Raw genomic sequence first — 16,814 nt, 5'->3', positions numbered from 1 at the left:
TCAATTTGAATTCGTCTTGCCAATGATATTCGACAGCTTTAACGATGTAGGAGCTTGACTGGTTGTGGTCCATTTTTTGAAACACATTCTTTATCGAAGCAGTTGACAATGACGTGGTCAACTCTGGACAACAGATGACGAAGAAAAGAAAATGAATAGAAGGACGGAACCAGTTCAGATATAAGACTTCAAGTCTCTGCCTGATCAGGTATAAGTGTCGGTGCGGAAAGGAAACACCTCCTTTACAAATTGAACCACAACTTAGCCCATTTTCTAGCGAGATATAGGAGTGATGTTACAGGCCCTTAGAATTGTACCGGCAATACCGGTAAATATGATCTCGTGATCCACAAAGAAGCCAGCCGGATTTTGCGCTGAGTGTGGTTGTTAGTCCTGCGAAAGTCCGGTGTATCCGGAGTGTCGGGAACTAGGAGAAAGCCCGACCCGGAGGGTTCCAACACGAAGAGGCTCGACAAGTGGGGGTGGATTCCACCGCAGCATGAACTGCAGAGGAATATTGCTGAGGGGTTGCAGCCTGAGTCGTATTCCGCATCAACTCGATCACCCCAAGTCGTGATTACCCAATGCTTGAAAAGCAGTTTCCAGTCTGATTTCTGCTCAAACTACGTACACCGAGCCAATTGTCTGAAAGTTTCTGGTGATTCCCTCATCAAGTTCCTCGTATCAAAACGGGTGTGGGCGATCAACTCAGTACTTGTTAACAATGGGATCGATCTAGAGCCTTGCACTCGCGGACTGTTCCGACGCTTAATTCCGCCAGAACCTGGTGATTCAGGGTCAGACTGGCAGAGCACAGTCGCCAACGACAAGATCTGAATGTTTCCAGCAACAGCACTGCTGAAGTCTGGACTGGACACCGCCATTGTGGCTTTGCCGCAGTCGCCTTGGCAATATGGAGGAATTATTCCCGCAAATGAAGTGTGTCTCCATGGATGTTTGAGGCGAAAGTATCTCCCTCACCAGACTGAAAGTCTTTGGCTTAGGCAATTGACAGACTTGCCAACTAAGAGCTCATACTTTAAATAAAGTCTTTGTAATGAAATAGCCTTATTCCCCCGTATTCTCATACCGGCGGGATCCCGCAACATTGAAGGGGTAAATTGCGAGACCAATGACAGCTGCCATGACTCGACTGCCATTGTCTTGAGAGCGTTCGCTTAAGCATTTGGGGGCATCCGCCGCAAAGATCGAGAGATGCACCCGGCGCACCCGTGCTGCCCTTTTATCATTTAGGTATGTTACACCGGCGCCCGAACATACATAGTCATAGCAGAATCTCAATTAAGACGCAACCGCAGCGTTCTCTCAATGATCAAAGCGATCGTTTGAAACGGGCAGAATTGCAAGCGCAGTGGACGTTAGCTTGGCCCCCAAAGCAAGCGCAACACACACTTAAATCCAACCCAACCCAGGCGGACCGTAGCCGAGCCAAAGAAGAAAAATCGGGGAATTTTCGCCTCAATACCAAGAACTCGGGAGTGTTGAGTAAACTAAGAATCAACCTACGCAGTAAGCTTCAGGAGAACTTTCCGAGCATTTAGATTGTTTATGGGGAACCGAACGCTGTCAGCCGCCATGGGTTCGCGCTGGCAAGCCGCCCGTGTCAGAGAGTTGTGGAACCTGAGCCCCCCTGGTAGGATCTTTTGACTAACAGGCCCAACGGCGCTTAAGCGAGGGTGGCACGGTACGGGAGAGGCGATGAGGCCATCGTCAGGTCTGGACGCAACGGGGGGCTAGGCGAGGCCATCGTCATTTCAAGATGTGGGATTATGGGGGAATCGTATATTGGTATAATCTTGTTACATTCGTGACTTGAATCGCGGCTGACAACCGACCTTTGGGCTGTCTTTGCAACAATCGCAACACAATGACAGAAACACCGTGAACAAGGCACTGTATTCGCCCTTCCAGAAGTAAGCTTGATTCCATCAATCACGAGATTTCAGTCTCTCTAGCCTAGGGGATGAAACTCGACTTCTCTTTTTGGCAGATCGATGCAAGGAGGAAAACCGCATGCGGAATAGGGCACGACGGGTGAAGGGGGCGGAATACGAAAAAACAACGTGATTGGAGCGACTTGCGCGCCGTTTCATCGCAAATTACCTTCACTTTTTCGGAAACACTGGGTGCGACCCCACGGCCCCGGGGTGTTCAACACCGCCAACAGCCCAAACGACTTACACAGAGAGCCCCGTCTTCAGTCTTGGCCTCGCTCATCACCAACGAGCCCGTCATAATCCTCCGGCACTTTTGGATGAATCCTTACTAGAAGGTCTTGGCGATGGAGGCGTCTGGTTGTGTTAAAAAGATGGCGGCTCCTCGAGCAACGTCAAGAGAAAAAGACATCTCTTTGATCAGCAGGTCCTATCTCATCAACTTTTGGTATCGTCCGTCCTTTCATTGAGAAAAGCATAGTTCTTTTCTGCAGTCCATTCATTTTCGATCTCGTCCATTCTTTTCAATACTCACAAAGTACATTCACTTTCCACCAACTCACACCTATAAACCTCGTCCAAAATGGCCCGTTCCAACCAGCTTCTCCTCGCCGTCTTCCTGGCTCTCACCAGCGTCCAGGCCGCCCCCCAGCCTGCGCGCTTCGGCACCCCCGTCGTCGCCCGCGCCGCTGAGCCCGCCGAATTCTCCCCCCAGCCCTCGGCCGGCCCCGGCGGCAGCTCCTTCAAGGACTCGGCCCACTTCCGCGTGTACGGCGCCTCGGACGCCGACGCCACCACGGCCCTCGGCATGCTCGAGGGCGCCTACGAGTGCTTCGTCAACACCCTCGGCTGGCGCTCCTCCGGCCTGTCCTTCGACGACGCGACCGACGCCGGCCCCTGGTACAAGACCAACGTCTACTCCGTCAAGACGCTCGAGAGCGCCGCGGGCGTGATGCACTCCGAGCAGGCCTCCGGCGCCGCGTGGCTCGAGGTCGTCGACACCTACCTCACCATGGCCGGCGTCACCGTCCACGAGTGGGGTCACGGCCTGCACTACCACCAGAAGACCTGGGTCGACCAGGCCGCGACGGGCACCTGGTGGGAGACGGTCGCCAACTGGATCGCGGACACCTACCAGACGTCCGACCTCTGCGCCGCCGCCCGCGAGAAGCACAACCAGCCGGAGGGCCGCACCGAGTTCGAGGTCAACAAGGTCCTCGGCGACTCGTTCCAGGTCATCGTCGACGGCACCGTCGACTCGGGCAACTACTACCAGGCGTGGCCGTTCCTGACGTACCTCACCAACAACCCGGACAACATCGGCGGGCTCGGCAAGGACGCGCTGCACCAGATGATGAAGCAGTACAAGGAGGGCAGCAACGAGACGCCGCTGCACACGCTCAACCGCGTCGCGTCCAACAGCACCGCGGGCGAGATCGTCGGCGCCTACTGGGCCCGCATGGCCTACGTCGACATCGGCCACAAGCAGGCGCAGGACATCTTCCTCGCCGAGCAGTCGCGCATCAACTTCGCCAACGTCGACGGCTCCGGCTCCGAGTACAAGGTCAAGAGCGCCCGCGCGCCGCGCTACATGGGCTCCAACATCATCCCGCTCAAGGTCAGCGGCGACAAGGTCGAGGTCAAGGTCACCTCCTCGGGCGAGTACACGGCCACCCTGTCGCTCTTCAACGCGAGCACCAAGAAGGGCCGCTACGTCAAGCTCGCCAACGGCGCCGGCTCCGCGACCCTCGAGTCCGGCGAGGAGGCCAGCCTGGTGATTGCCAACACGCCCAAGGAGCCCATCCAGTACAGCGGCTTCGAGCTCGCCAACAGCGACGCGAACAAGGGCCTGGACTACTCCTTCACCCTGACCGGTGCCACCGTTGCCTAAGCGGGGAACCGGAAGGTGTATGTTTTGTACGTTTTTGAGTAAATACTTCTTTTCTCTGTATACTGTCAGCCGCTGGATGCAGGCTTGTACATATTTTCAAGATACCAAGCATTGGAACGTTGTTTCCGCAAGTTCAACATCTCTCATGTTCGTGATGCGTTCGGTGATGCTGCTTTGCCTCTTTGGTAACAGTTTGACATGGATTTGAGGGTGGTTCATGCCTTGACCTGATCGCGCTTATGGAGGGGATTGTGACCAGCAGATGCCTAGCGTCGTCATTCTTGGACTTCAGCAATAAGACTTTGAGAGCCGGCAGAGTATTCGATTGCTGAAGACAGTGCAATCGTAACCGTAGCAAGAACGACGAGAGGTTTCGGTCGAGGCATCCACCTCGCGGCCACTTGTGTCGCAGACTTCCCCAAGAACCGGGTCAGAACTCTCTGACCTAAGCTACCCTTGATGAATCCCAGAATCTTTAGTTGCAAGAACGACAGTCGAAGGAGATAGGCACAGTACATTACGATGCCTCCCACGTAGTCAAGGCTCGTCTTCTGCATCCCTGCTGTGAAAACCACAATGGGAAGGATCCGTAGCAAACTCATGCCCACAACGTTAGCAAGCATCGCCGCTCTGAAGACTACACAGGAATTCGCGTGGCGCCCATGCAGCCTCAAGAGCGCGACGGTATCGGAGAACAGCTCGGTTATCAGGCCCGCGTAGATCAGGTATATCGGCCGCCGCGGCATATTCCGCATAAGAACGAGAAGCAGAGAAGCCAGGGAAAGGACATGATGAGTGACGTATTCGGGGGAGTAGGCGAGCAGTGGCAGCTCAGAGACCCAGAGTATGCCGCGAGAAGCTAGGCAGACCTTGCCTGCTGTGGCGAAGGGCCGTTGAACGCCGAAGATATCTGATTCTCGAGGCGTATTGCCGTATGCGTACAAGCATATCGGGGCGGAGACGAGGGTAAACAGGATGCCGAGGGGAAAGACAAAGTAAGGGGCAAGTTTGGAAGATCGGTCTTTTTCGAGGGTTGCGTAGAATGAAGGGTTATAACGCCTGACGACGCAATGAAGTAGACGGTTCGCAGCTTGGTAGCCTGCTAGGCCCATGAGAATGTAGGTGAGGTCCGAGGGAGACATGCTCGGCGATGAATGACGGATAGAGAGACGGCAGATAGCCTGGGCGTGCCAGCGGGAACCGGGTCATGGGCATAGCATTCCACGGTACTTTAAAACAGGTTGGCACTTGCCCTGTGGTCTTACTCGGTAGTTCAAAGCACGCATTGGCGACTATTCTCGAGGATGTCTTGGATGTCGATTGCCCAGTCTTACCGGGAATGCGGCCGAATAGGACGCTTTGTGAAGTCTTTTCTCACGTAAGCTCGGGATGTATTATCAATACTGGGACAAGCTGACGGTGAAAATGCAGTAATGCAGGAGAGTCTGCGTTCAGTGCAGAACGGGTTGGGGGTGGTCACTTGTGAGCGTGGGGGTTCAGAAGCAGGTTGTCACAACGTGTGGCAGGTTACTCTGGTAACCATGAATTGCAGCACTTGCTCGCCATTATGTTCTGACATCGGTCTCGACTCCGCGGCTTGAATTGTCAGGCGTTGAAGGGTGGTTTGACTTGGTCTCTGGCCCTACAGCGTCGCCAGCGTCGTGTCAATCGTCCGGCCGGCCCCCGGGTGGAGCGGAGCGGTTGCGGTGACATGTCCGGAATCTCGGAGGACAAGAATTCGCCGTGACGGAAGGGCTTGCCTGGCGAATCTTGGCCGCGGGTTGGTCGGCCCATGCAATCTCGGAAGATGGGAGGATCAGCTGGACAGGGTTGATGGCGCTTGGATGTAAAGTGTGAGGAACCCTGCCGACGAGAGCATCGGGTAGGATTAACGTCTGTCATAGAGTATGAAGCTCGTGAGATCTGTTTCTGTTTTCCAGAGGGTCTGTTGCTGTAGCACGTAGCCCAGTATCTGCAACCGAAAGTTGTCATGAGCCTGCTGTGATATAAGGTAGGAAGAAAAGACAGAAAAGGAAGTGAAGGCATCCGGAGGTGTCGGGCGCCGGTGGGCAGTCTTCAGGGGGTTGTCGCCCTCGGCAGTGCGCTAATTTTATGGAGTCTTGGCGCTGCCGGTGCCCGTCGGGGGTCGCTTCTGTTTTGCCATTGGGCGAGCCCCACCAGATTGGCTCTGCGTACTGTGTGCGTTCACATCTTTTTGTCACTGTCCGTGAGCCCCCTATTTGAGGCGCTGGAAATTGAGCGTTCCATCCAAATTCCCGTCGGCCTTGGCATCGCTGGCCACTGGGCTTGCTCCATCGCAGTGGAGCAAGTACAGTGTGGACACACTTCAAGTGTTGCTGATGACAGGTACGTACCTCGGCGAAAGTTGGTGTTCCAGAACCAGAACTCAGGGAAAGCGCTGGGGAAGGTGAGTGGGAAGGTCCCTTCGTCGGGTCTTTCCTTCTGGAGAGAGCTGGAGAGTTGCACCTTCCCTCCGGATTTTCACTGAAGGGTCGTTCCTTCCTCCCATCTCCAACCTCTACAGCCAATCACATTCACTACCACTTTAATCCTCTCACTTCACCTTCACTGTCATCTCACTTCGTCTTCATTTCATCTTCCATCACCGCCAAAAGTCTTGGGATGCCCAGCCTCACGCAAGCCCGTCCCTGCCCAGGCGTCTGGGTCTGAACCCAAACGATCGTTGAATGTCGGGCGTTTTACCAGCGGCATCGCAAACGAGACCTCGCCCGCGGCAACCGGTGGCCCCGCGCCGCTCGCTGCCGTCGTGTGATCTGCCTTGGCTGTCCCGATCGCTTTGCTTGGCGCACATAAACAACACAATGCCTTGGCTTTTTCCTGCACAAGCACAAGAGGGATGGGAAAAGGGAGGGCTGCTTCCTTTCGCCTCTTCCATGTTTTTTTTTGCATTCTGCCAGCAAGGCCTCTTTTGCGCGTATTCCCAGCGACCGTATCTGCAGCAGTAAGCCTTCAGACGTCGCTTCGCTTCGTATCCGACTTTCCAGCGCCCAGTGGATGACTAAAATCAGGTCAGATGCAGGCGACAACTTAACCTTACCTTAAGGTACGGATAGTCTGGTAGTTACTTCAGTGGGCTGCGGTGCCATGCTTTGTCCGGCTCCTTCCATTGTTGCTGCTCTTCTTTGCCTTGAGCATCCGTACCTGATTCTTCCAACGGCCTTCTTACCCGAACCCGGTGTCCCCTTGGACGATCATCGCAACTCACTATCGACCTCAATTCTTTTTCTCCGTCTGAGAGTCTCGCCATCCATCTCCAACCCACTCATTCGCCCCGTCGCAAATGGCCCTGAGACGCCATCGCATCGCCAAGGCGCTGCTGAGTCTTAGCTCTCATCGACCCCTGAATCCATCTCTTGCAGCATCCACCCTTTCACCATAGGATCGTCGAGGCGAGAGCTGAACCAGTCAACACCGCAGCAGCAGCAGCAGCAGAGTTGCCCACTTCCCTTGATTGACTCCTGTCTGGACTGCCCGTGAGTCGTGACAGGCCCGGGCCCCTCACCGTCGTCGTGGCCGTAAACTCCCCGCGTATTTGCCCTGGAATGACGAGTCTTGGCAATGCTCTCCAGAGGTAGGGATGGCTGGGCTTGGTGATCCGACCTGCTGGCTGCTGGTGGTTGCCTCCTTGCCTCCTCTTCCCAGCCCAGCCGCTCTCGTCCGTCTCAAGAGCGCCCTGGGTTCGTCTGTTGTCTCTACCTGTCACCTGCACTGACTGATGTAAGGCTTTGAGGCTGAAGCTACGTATTGCCTGCGAGTGTAACTTTTAGCCCTCATCAATCTTCAACACCGTCAATTGCAGACAGATGCGGACGCCCTCACTCCCCAAGAGTCAAACCTTGTTCGCAACGTGCCGTGGCCAGACCCTATCCGTCACGGAGCACCGAAGCACCCAATCAGCCTGGTTCCCCCGTGGCAATCCATCCAGGGCAGGGCGGCTGTTCGTCTTGGGTGCACTTTGGCGAGAAAAGGCGACTCCTCTGTCCAACGTCGGCGCCGTCTCTCATTTGCTGCACAGCCCCGATGCCCAGAAGGCCAAGACCGTACCAAGAATACCAAGACGCTGGCGGCCACCAGCACAAATTCACCGCGTCATCCTGCCTGTGTGCTGCCCTGCTCGTCCTGGATCTGACCTGAGTCTGTTGTCCCGTCGTCCCTGCCTTCCCGTGGTCTGTGATCCTGTGGTCTGTGTTGTGGTGGTGTGTGTCCATGTCTGTTTTTGTGATGGGTGTGTGTATTCCTAGATGCCCCTACCTGCAGACAGACAGAGGGTATCCATTCAATGTCCTCTTTCAAGCCTTGGCAATAGAAAAAAGTCTTGGTATTTCTGCCACAACAAGAGATATACACTCCCGTGCCCCCCTTTTCCCGCGCAGCTGCCGGGCTTCTCGATGCTGTTCCTGCTTTTTCCTGTCTCCATTCCCAGTTCACCATTCACCACCAACAACAACGCCGGCGACAGTCACTCGTTCGCTGCAAAACCTCAACCAACCCGCCCCAGAAAAACACACCACCGCCGCCGACACCAATCCCGACGACGACTAATACCAACATACTGACGGCGGCTTCAATTCACGAAAATAATTCTGGCAAAGTCGGCCATGATTAATCGCTTCTCGTAACGAGTTTTTACTTTCAACGCTCGCTATTTTTCAATTCGACACGTTCGCTACCTCGACGACCCGACCAACAACCTGCAATCGCCCACCCGATCGACCGCCCCCGCCGATTCTTACCTTTTTTTTATCGTCACCACAAGACTGGGCGTCTTTTTTGACCATTTTTAACCCATACCCGACCGGCACATCGCCATGGTCACATCACTCGCTACAGCCGCCTCGGCGGCGCTCCTCCTCCTAGGAAGCCTCCCCGCCGCCAGCGCGCAAGTCTACAGCATCGACAGCAAAGGTGAGTGAAGTCTCCGTCGCATCCCCGGTGCAAACGGACTAAGACTACGCCTTCACCCAAAAAACCACCCCCACTAACACCCGGCTCAGACAACATCAAGTCCGCCGCCAAAAACCTCGCCTACGACCTGATGAAGTTCTACAAGGGCAACGAATCCGGCGAGATCCCCGGTATCCTGCCCGGCCCGCCCACCGAGCACAAGGGCGACTACTACTGGTGGGAGGGCGGCGCCATGATGGGCACCTACATCGACTACTGGAAGCTCACCGGCGACTCGACCTACAACGACCTCATCATGGAGGGCATGCTGCACCAGACCGGCCCCAACGCCGACTACATGCCCCCGAACCACACTGCCTCCCTCGGAAACGACGACCAGGGCTTCTGGGGAATGTCCGCCATGCTCGCCGCCGAGAACAAGTTCCCCAACCCGCCCGAGAACAAGCCCCAGTGGCTGGCCCTTGCCCAGGCCGTCTGGACTACCCAGGCGAGCCCCGATCGTCACGACACCACCTGCGGCGGCGGTCTGAGATGGCAGGTGCCCTTTTCCAACGCCGGATACAACTACAAGAACAGTGCGTTTCTCCTTCTTTCGCCCAATCACAAAACTTTGGGAAGACGAGTGACATGCTGACATGAGGCACAGCCATCGCAAACGGATGCTTCTTCAACATCGGCGCCCGCCTCGCCCGCTACACCAACAACGCGACCTACGCAAAGTACGCCGAGGAGACCTGGGACTGGCTCTGGAGCGTCAACTACATCGACCATGAGAGCTGGAACGTCTACGATGGAGGCCACGTCGAGCACAACTGCACAGACGTCAACAAGCAGCAGTTCTCCTACAACGCCGCCATCCTGACCCAGGGCGCCGCCTTCATGTACAACTACGTATGTCTCTCACCACCCGTCTTGCAGATTTTATACCAACAAAGAACAACACTAACACAAAACCCCAGACCAACGGCTCCGACCTCTGGAAAGGCCGCATCGAGAAGATGACCGAGTCCCTCTTCATCAACTTCTTCCCCAACAACACCGCCTACGAGCTCGCCTGCGAGGGCCGCAAGGGCCAGTGCACGCCCGACATGCTGTCCTTCAAGGGCTACGTGCACCGCTGGCTCGCCGTCGTCACGCAGGTCGCGCCCTTCATGAAGCCGACCATCGACCCGGTCCTCAAGACCTCCACCGCCGCCGCCGTCAAGCAGTGCACCGGCGGCGCCACGGGCCGCGTGTGCGGCTTCTACTGGAACGACGGCGTCTTCGTCGACCCGGCTACCGACAAGACGTCCGGCGCCGGCGAGGCCATGAACGTGCTCGCCGCCGTGTCGAGTCTGCTGATCGACGATGCCGCGCCGCCTGTGACGAACTCGACCGGTGGTATCTCGGCGGGCGACGTGAATGCGGGAAGTAACTCCAAGGACCGCATTGAGCAGGAGCCGATCACGACGGCGGACAAGGCGGGCGCGGGTATCTTGACGTTTATGGTGCTTGCGGGCGGTTTGGGCACGTGGGGATGGATGAGCTTCGTGGACTAAGGTGCCAGGGACGAATGGTCTCTCAGGGTATGACGGGGATTGTATGATTTTTATTTTGTTGGGGATTACATTATCTGGATGCGCATGGCATGGCGTTCTGGGTACACCGAGGAGAGGGTATTATCATTACTACCTCTGTTGATAACTGGACAAGACAAATTTTCTTTTTTTCAGTTGTGCTGATGTGGCCTCATGACTGACTTTGTGAAATGTACATGACTGACGGGGCATGAGTGAGATGTAATCAGCCACCGCGAACTCTACTCCGGGACCCCACGCCAATATTGGTGCTGGTGGCGCTCGCGGCGTCGGTCTGATCTAGAGTACACTGCACGGGTGGTGCTTGCTGATGATCAACTTTATCTGTGCCTAATCTTGAATCGGAAGTCTGGCGGCTAGAGGGTGGCAGGTTTATGAAGCGCAATATTCTGCCATGTCGCGGGTAGAGGGTGGGCAGAGGAAACATGCGGCTCTTCGACCGTTGGTCGGTAGATGCAGTGTCAGTCAGACTCGCTGATTGCACCTTCCTCTTCTCTTACCAAGCCACGCAAGTCTTCTCGGGGTACTCGCGATATCCCATAATGATCAATTTCCCCTTTCTACGATGATGTCGCATCCGAGGATCGTCAGGCACGGATCGTCAGAATAGTGAACTCCGGGATACATCTGATCTCATGATATCGTCAAGAAATACAACTAGTCGTTGAGATTCGTGAGTTCTAATAATTCAAGTTCTTCTCAATGTAGAAGGCTGCCGAGGGACAAGTAATAACATCATCTTGATCGAAGTATCCATTTACCTCCCGTTTTGTGTAATTGTCCGCCAATTCCGTGAGGGACTACTTGCTGATGACCCTTCTCTACCAAAGGTTCCCCTTCCTCGAATCTATGCTCAATGCTAGCTAACTCCTCAGAGTTAATAGCGAACAGTGCTGGCAGAGTTGAGCTTTTGATAATGTCGACGTCGGCCACGGCAGTTTCCCAGATGATCATAACCAGGATTATAATAGAAAGGCAGACCTGAACGGCCAGAAAGGTCAACCACTCCCAGCGGACCTTGATATAAGTTTGTTTAGTCCACGCAGTCCCCTCGACAATGGCTCCGCCATCTACCAGCAAACTGCGCAACGCAACGTCAACAGTCGAAGCTGGACATACAAAAACAAAAGAAGGCTCACAAATTTATCAAGCCGGTCTCAATGTTGCGCGCCATCCTATCGATAGCGTCCCACCAGATATCTTGCAGCTCTTGTTCCGTTGGACGGTCTTCCTCAACTCTGCCGTCATACTCGAACTTGATTTCGGCCATGGCATGCAGAAGCCTATCGCTGCCCGTGGTGATACGTTTGATTGGATCCCTGGCACTCTCGCCGGTGATTGCCTCTCGTAGCACGCCGGTGATGCGCAACCTCGAGACCCCTCCTACAATGTAATCCATGACGTTCTCGGCCGGTGAGCTCAGCTCGATGGCATCAGCATAGACCCCTCCAGTCGACCTCTGGCACTGTGTATGTGATAAGATCTGTGGCGTTTGGAGCTTGTTGTTTTCCATCTTTGCGTCGTATGTGTTGACACACCAATGCATGACTACGTCGGCTGCTCGAGGGGGTTTGCCAGCATCCCAATGGATGACAGAGTAGTTAAATATGCTAGACAGGAATATATCCGGGTTATAATCAGATATTGGCTCTCTCGACTCGACGATTACGCGCTCAGTAGCATTGACTGTCATGTTAACCCCGTTGGGAAGCGTTATTGATGTTGTGGAATCCTCATTCTTAGCTACTTTGAGCAGATCCGTGACATCTGTGGCAAAGCAAAAGTTAGATTTGTCATATGTCAAAATGTTTGTGAAAACGAGATAATCGGCAGAGAACATCGAAAAGTCGCGACATGTGCGCCTAACTTGGTGATCTAATCACTTCAGGAAGACAAATGGGTTACCGGTCATGTTGTGGCATACAGCCAGCGTGCTGAAACGAGGCCAGGTACAGTCGCTCAGTGGACAAAACGGCTGTCTGAAATCAAGGATCGTCGTTACGGGTTGAAAAATGGCTTGTGCCATAGCTCGCGACAATCGCGGTTCGAATTCATCTATTTGGAAACGGGAAGTTGGCATAGAAAATGGCAAAACCTAGACTTGATCTTACTGAGTCCATCGCCTTCTAGCCTCTCCACGTAACTACGGAGCCTCCACGCAGTAGCTTGGTCTTGGCTCGTACCTGTGATGTTTCGCTCCGGATACGAAATAGCGGACTGAGTTAAGGTCGACGTAGCGACAGCGGACACGAGTAAAATAGCTGAGAGAATGCCGACTCCCCTATGGTACTGTCAGCAAGGTACCTACAGCTACAATAAGGAGCACTCAGCGTTGTCGACAACGTAGTAGACATGCTCAACATACCATCCTTTCGTGCGAATCAACAGACTCATTGAGCCCCAAAGCCCTCTAGAAGCCGAGTCGAATAGGTCGAAATCTCTTAACTGTCGCGGCTTCTTCTTGAACCAATTCCACTTGCACTGAGAAACCCCCTCAGCTACCGGGACGGTGAACGCTGTTCTTGCCACTGTTGATATAAACGCTACAGCCGTGTTGACAGTGATGCCCGATGGCCAGTCGGGCAGCGGCTGGTCGTTGAAACCGTAGAGGAGTACAACTAGAGCACCGAGAGAGGCGATACTGAGCCAACAGCAGAAAATCTCAAGCCACCACCCATTGAATATCTTTTCTGCAGGTATTGTCCAGGGAATCTGTTTCTCTTCGAGGCGGAGACTGACAGGTCTCCAGTCCGTCTTGGGGATAGACTTCAACGAGCTAGTGTCCGATTCCTGTACGGTCTTGTCCCCCAGACGGGCCCCCTTTTCGTGCCTCCCTCGACTATTTGACAATTCCGTAGAAACGGAAACATCTTCGTCCTGGGTGTGAAGCAACGGTTCGTATGCGGTATCAATTGGATCAGCTTCCTCACTTATGGGTGAAGGTAAAGATGGTACAGGTTTTCGCCTGATTCTTCGCAGGCCGGAGTTGGAAATGGGCTGCAATTCCATGGCGATGGACCTCGAAGTGTGGTAGGTGTCTCGGATGCTCACTGAGCGACATGATGGGACAGGCTGGGCCTTTATTTCTTGCCTCTGGTTATCAGCGTGGCAACAGGACGTTTTGATTGGTGAGAAGAACGTTGGCTTCGCTTGGCCGTCGTGCAGTCTGGGATACGAGGGTGGTGATGATCCTTAGGCGTTGGGGGCCAATGGCATCGCCACAGCTGCGACAATATCTCGGCTGTCCGCCCTATCATCTCACGTTTTCAAAAGATCTCACTAATGCTATGCATGTAATGTACGATGCGACACATTGCCTAAGTGGTGATGTTAGTGGTACGTTGACCTTTTCGCAAAAGCAGCAACTGGGCCCAATGAGACAGACCCAACAATTCACCCGCTATGTGCCTCTTAGCGGTTCATGTAAACGAAGTCTCAGAATCGCTTTGCGGCAAAGAATTACTGGATTTGTCTTCACATGAGGTGCATCTGAAATGGTTCTGTCATCGGTCATTTCGTGGTCAAAAAAAGGCGAGGGGGCTGTATGGAAACGTTAGATGCCTGCTGACCACCTGCATTCAGCTGAGGGCGACCTTTGTTCCGCCTAATGCAAGGCTCCCGGGGTCAGATGCATGTTCGAGGCCATACTATTGGGCCCAGCACAGGATGAAGGAGCACTGTACTGGTGCAATATAGTTTTTGACACTCCAGTTCCGGAACCGGTCCGGCAACGCTCAAAGTTGGACTTGCCTTACTTTGAATGACGTATTCGACATATGCGCAGAGGGGGCCGTGATACCCCACGCTATTAAACCATGCAGAGCTCCCGCAAAGGCGGTACCAGTGTCAAACCACCCACTTAAGAGACTTATGGAAGTTCTTATTAAAAACTTATATAAGTCTATCCCTTTCAATGTAGGTACTATGAGAGATGCTTTGAAGTGATTAGCGCGTAGAACCAGTAGACAACCACACATGATGCACAGTCCGGGTGGCTTAGATTATGTTAGACGGCAATAATAGTCAAAAATTTAACTTATTTGCGAATTTTCTAGTTTCCTCGTATTTCCTTGCCCTCATTGGAATTCAATGAAAAATCAGTAATGAACCTTCAGCCACAGCCTCAAGCTTCGCATGCCCTGCTGTTGAGAGGTCGGCGCAGTCATGGTCTCCAGTCACAAAGATTACCCAAAAACGCCGTCATTCTTGGGCTCGAAGTCGACGTGGGGTTGATTCGCAGCGAAGGTCGGATAGTTAGCCGGATCGTTGGGAAGGATACCTTCCATGATGGGCGCTGACATGCCAAGCTGAAGGGGCACACTGTTAGCTACTGTGCGTACGACTGTGGGTAATGACAAGGGAATACTCACAGCAAAGTACCTAAGCTTGACGGCATGAATCATCGTCGCGGCCTTGGTTGTAACCTTGAAGCGAAGCACACTCCACCCCAGGGGCGGCAAGTCGTGGACTGTGACCAATCCAGGATCCTCCAGGTTGAGGGCTGATGCGATCTCCTTGTCCGCAGCAATCGCCTCCTCGATGCTGGAGAAAGGGAATTTGGCGTTGGAGCTCACACCAAGGAGCCACGCAGGGTCGGCGTGCTTGTACAACGGGATGGTATCATTCAGCTGGTTCTCGATGATGAGATCGACGACGCTACCCATGGGAATGCCGTCGATGACCGGCTTTCCAAGTGAAGCCTCTGAGCTTGAATTGAACTCGTGGAAGAGTAAGGGAGTCAGAGAAGAGCGGAAAAGCTGCCAAGGCTTCTCGTTGAGGAAGTACTCGGGCACATGGGGCTCCGTTAGAGAAGGCTGGGAGCCAGCTGCAAGGTGGAAGGTGAAGTCTGCAGATGCTGGGCGGGACTTCTTGGGCTTGGGCGGCGGCAATGCAGGGTAAGGAGGGAGGAAAAGCCCGGATGTGGTCTTGCAATGCTTCTTTGTGGAGCTGTCAGGGAGGACGCAGACATCATCCAAGGACTCCGGCTGGGGGAGTTCCATGGGTTCGCCGTAGATAGGGCGCCGGCTTGCCTGTGGAAAAGCAGTGTTAGTCTCCTATCAACCTCAGCTACTGCAGCCGGTGTGAGCTTACGGGGTATCGAAGGATTGAGTAGCCCTGGAGGTTTTGCATTTGACTTGTAGACGACAGTCGCAGCGCATAGTCGCCCGGCTTAGCGTCCAACTTGACTAGAACGGTGACACGGCCCGCGCTGGGAATGTACACGACCTTGAAAGCGTTAGGAACAGGATTACATTCTGTTCAAGAGAGGTTGAACTTACGTCCGTCTCTTCGGGAATGACAAAGCCTCCGTTGTTGGCCACGACTATCATTTTGTGGCTGTCAATAGACGCCATGACGGAGTGCTCGAAGCCAATGTTGATCAAGTTCAGCATGATGTAGGCCCGGCCTTCAGTCTCAATGACCTGCGATTGTCAGCATCCGGAAAGAAATACGACTAAACCCATCATGTATACCTCATAGTCAGCCTTGCTAGGTGTGCACGTCTCTTGCGGCAGTCCGGCAGGTTGAATGCAACCAGTTTCGTCCAGGTTGTGGCCGTTCAGCGTCTCGAAGCCCGGCTGACGGCAGTGAACACGACCCTTGCCTGGTGACGTTAGCGAGATGCTCGTACCCTCGGCTTCGCGGAATTTGAAACCCACCATTGACAATGATCGAGTCATAACAATAGAATTCGGAACCTTCAGCTCGCATGCGCAGCATCTTCCAGCCGGTATCACGGTGCTGGTGGTTCTTGATGGCCAAATGGTGAGCCTCTTTCTCGGCTTCCATGATCTTACGCAGCTCAATCTCGTCGTTGGTGATGAGGCGGTATGGCCTGGGTCGCGATGGACTTGGTGCGACATACACCATGCCGTAGAGACCCTATAGGCTTGTGAGTAAATGGATCACCTTGAAGTTCAACGAGTGGCCATACGTCAGCTGAAGCTGCCGAAGTATGTTCGGCATACCAGTTCAGGCCCCAGGAGCCGGCGGTGTCAATCAAGCTGGTGAAGTTGCCACGAGGCAAGATGGGGAACTATTGTTAGAAACGTCAGTCTTGTAAACAATTCTAAGGAATAAGGTGCGGCGAACCTGCGAAATGCCGGCGGTACCATCGTTCCAGCTACCAGTTCTGGGGAGATGTTAGACTTGGCCGTGCAGACGTATCGGCTGTTGACATCTTACCCTTTGTGTCCAATTCCAGACCTGAATTTGAGTTAGAAAACATTGAAACGGTCAATCGACACTTTGAATGTGGAAGACATACCAGTGAATTGATGACTGCGCATAGACGTCGCTCTTTACAGTCAACTCCACGAGGTCGCCCTCCTCTGCGTGCAGCGTGGGGCAGGGCGACTGGCCGTTGCACACGAACATGACTCTCCAGCGACCGCCATCTTGGTCTCATTAGCGATGTATTTTGGAAGTGTCTCAAAAAGTAGA

The 16,814-nt window shown here is 54.0% G+C and overlaps 4 protein-coding genes across 4 annotated transcripts; 2 read left to right on the top strand and 2 right to left on the bottom strand.

Moving 5' to 3' along the window:
* Nucleotides 1–2,538: 2,538 nt before the first annotated feature.
* Nucleotides 2,539–3,846, top strand: CGCS363_v014939 (uncharacterized protein; the record flags this gene model as incomplete). Its single annotated transcript, XM_036646788.1, has 1 exon — nt 2,539–3,846. One exon carries the CDS (start codon nt 2,539–2,541, stop codon nt 3,844–3,846), a length of 1,308 nt encoding a protein of 435 aa, XP_036488660.1.
* Nucleotides 3,847–4,121: 275 nt separating this feature from the next.
* Nucleotides 4,122–4,988, bottom strand: CGCS363_v014938 (uncharacterized protein; the record flags this gene model as incomplete). Its single annotated transcript, XM_036646787.1, has 1 exon — nt 4,122–4,988. One exon carries the CDS (start codon nt 4,986–4,988, stop codon nt 4,122–4,124), a length of 867 nt encoding a protein of 288 aa, XP_036488981.1.
* A 3,708-nt stretch (nt 4,989–8,696) lies between these two features.
* On the top strand, nt 8,697–10,331 carry DCW1-2 (Mannan endo-1,6-alpha-mannosidase DCW1; the record flags this gene model as incomplete). The annotated part of the gene is made up of 4 exons (XM_036646786.1): nt 8,697–8,793; nt 8,883–9,368; nt 9,440–9,684; nt 9,753–10,331. The coding sequence occupies 4 exons, from the start codon at nt 8,697–8,699 to the stop codon at nt 10,329–10,331; spliced, it is 1,407 nt and encodes a 468-aa protein (XP_036488170.1).
* Nucleotides 10,332–11,050: 719 nt separating this feature from the next.
* Nucleotides 11,051–13,379, bottom strand: CGCS363_v014936 (uncharacterized protein; the record flags this gene model as incomplete). Its single annotated transcript, XM_036646785.1, has 5 exons — nt 11,051–11,082; nt 11,132–11,451; nt 11,510–12,137; nt 12,554–12,651; nt 12,736–13,379. 5 exons carry the CDS (start codon nt 13,377–13,379, stop codon nt 11,051–11,053), a joined length of 1,722 nt encoding a protein of 573 aa, XP_036488171.1.
* Nucleotides 13,380–16,814: the final 3,435 nt, after the last annotated feature.

The sequence above is a fragment of the Colletotrichum siamense genome, assembly GCF_013390195.1.
Source record: "Colletotrichum siamense strain Cg363 chromosome Unknown KSG_Cg363_contig10, whole genome shotgun sequence".
NCBI classification, from domain to species: Eukaryota; Fungi; Ascomycota; class Sordariomycetes; order Glomerellales; family Glomerellaceae; genus Colletotrichum; species Colletotrichum siamense.
The sequence above is the reverse complement of the archived record's forward strand: the minus strand, read 5'-3'. Positions and strand labels throughout refer to the sequence as shown.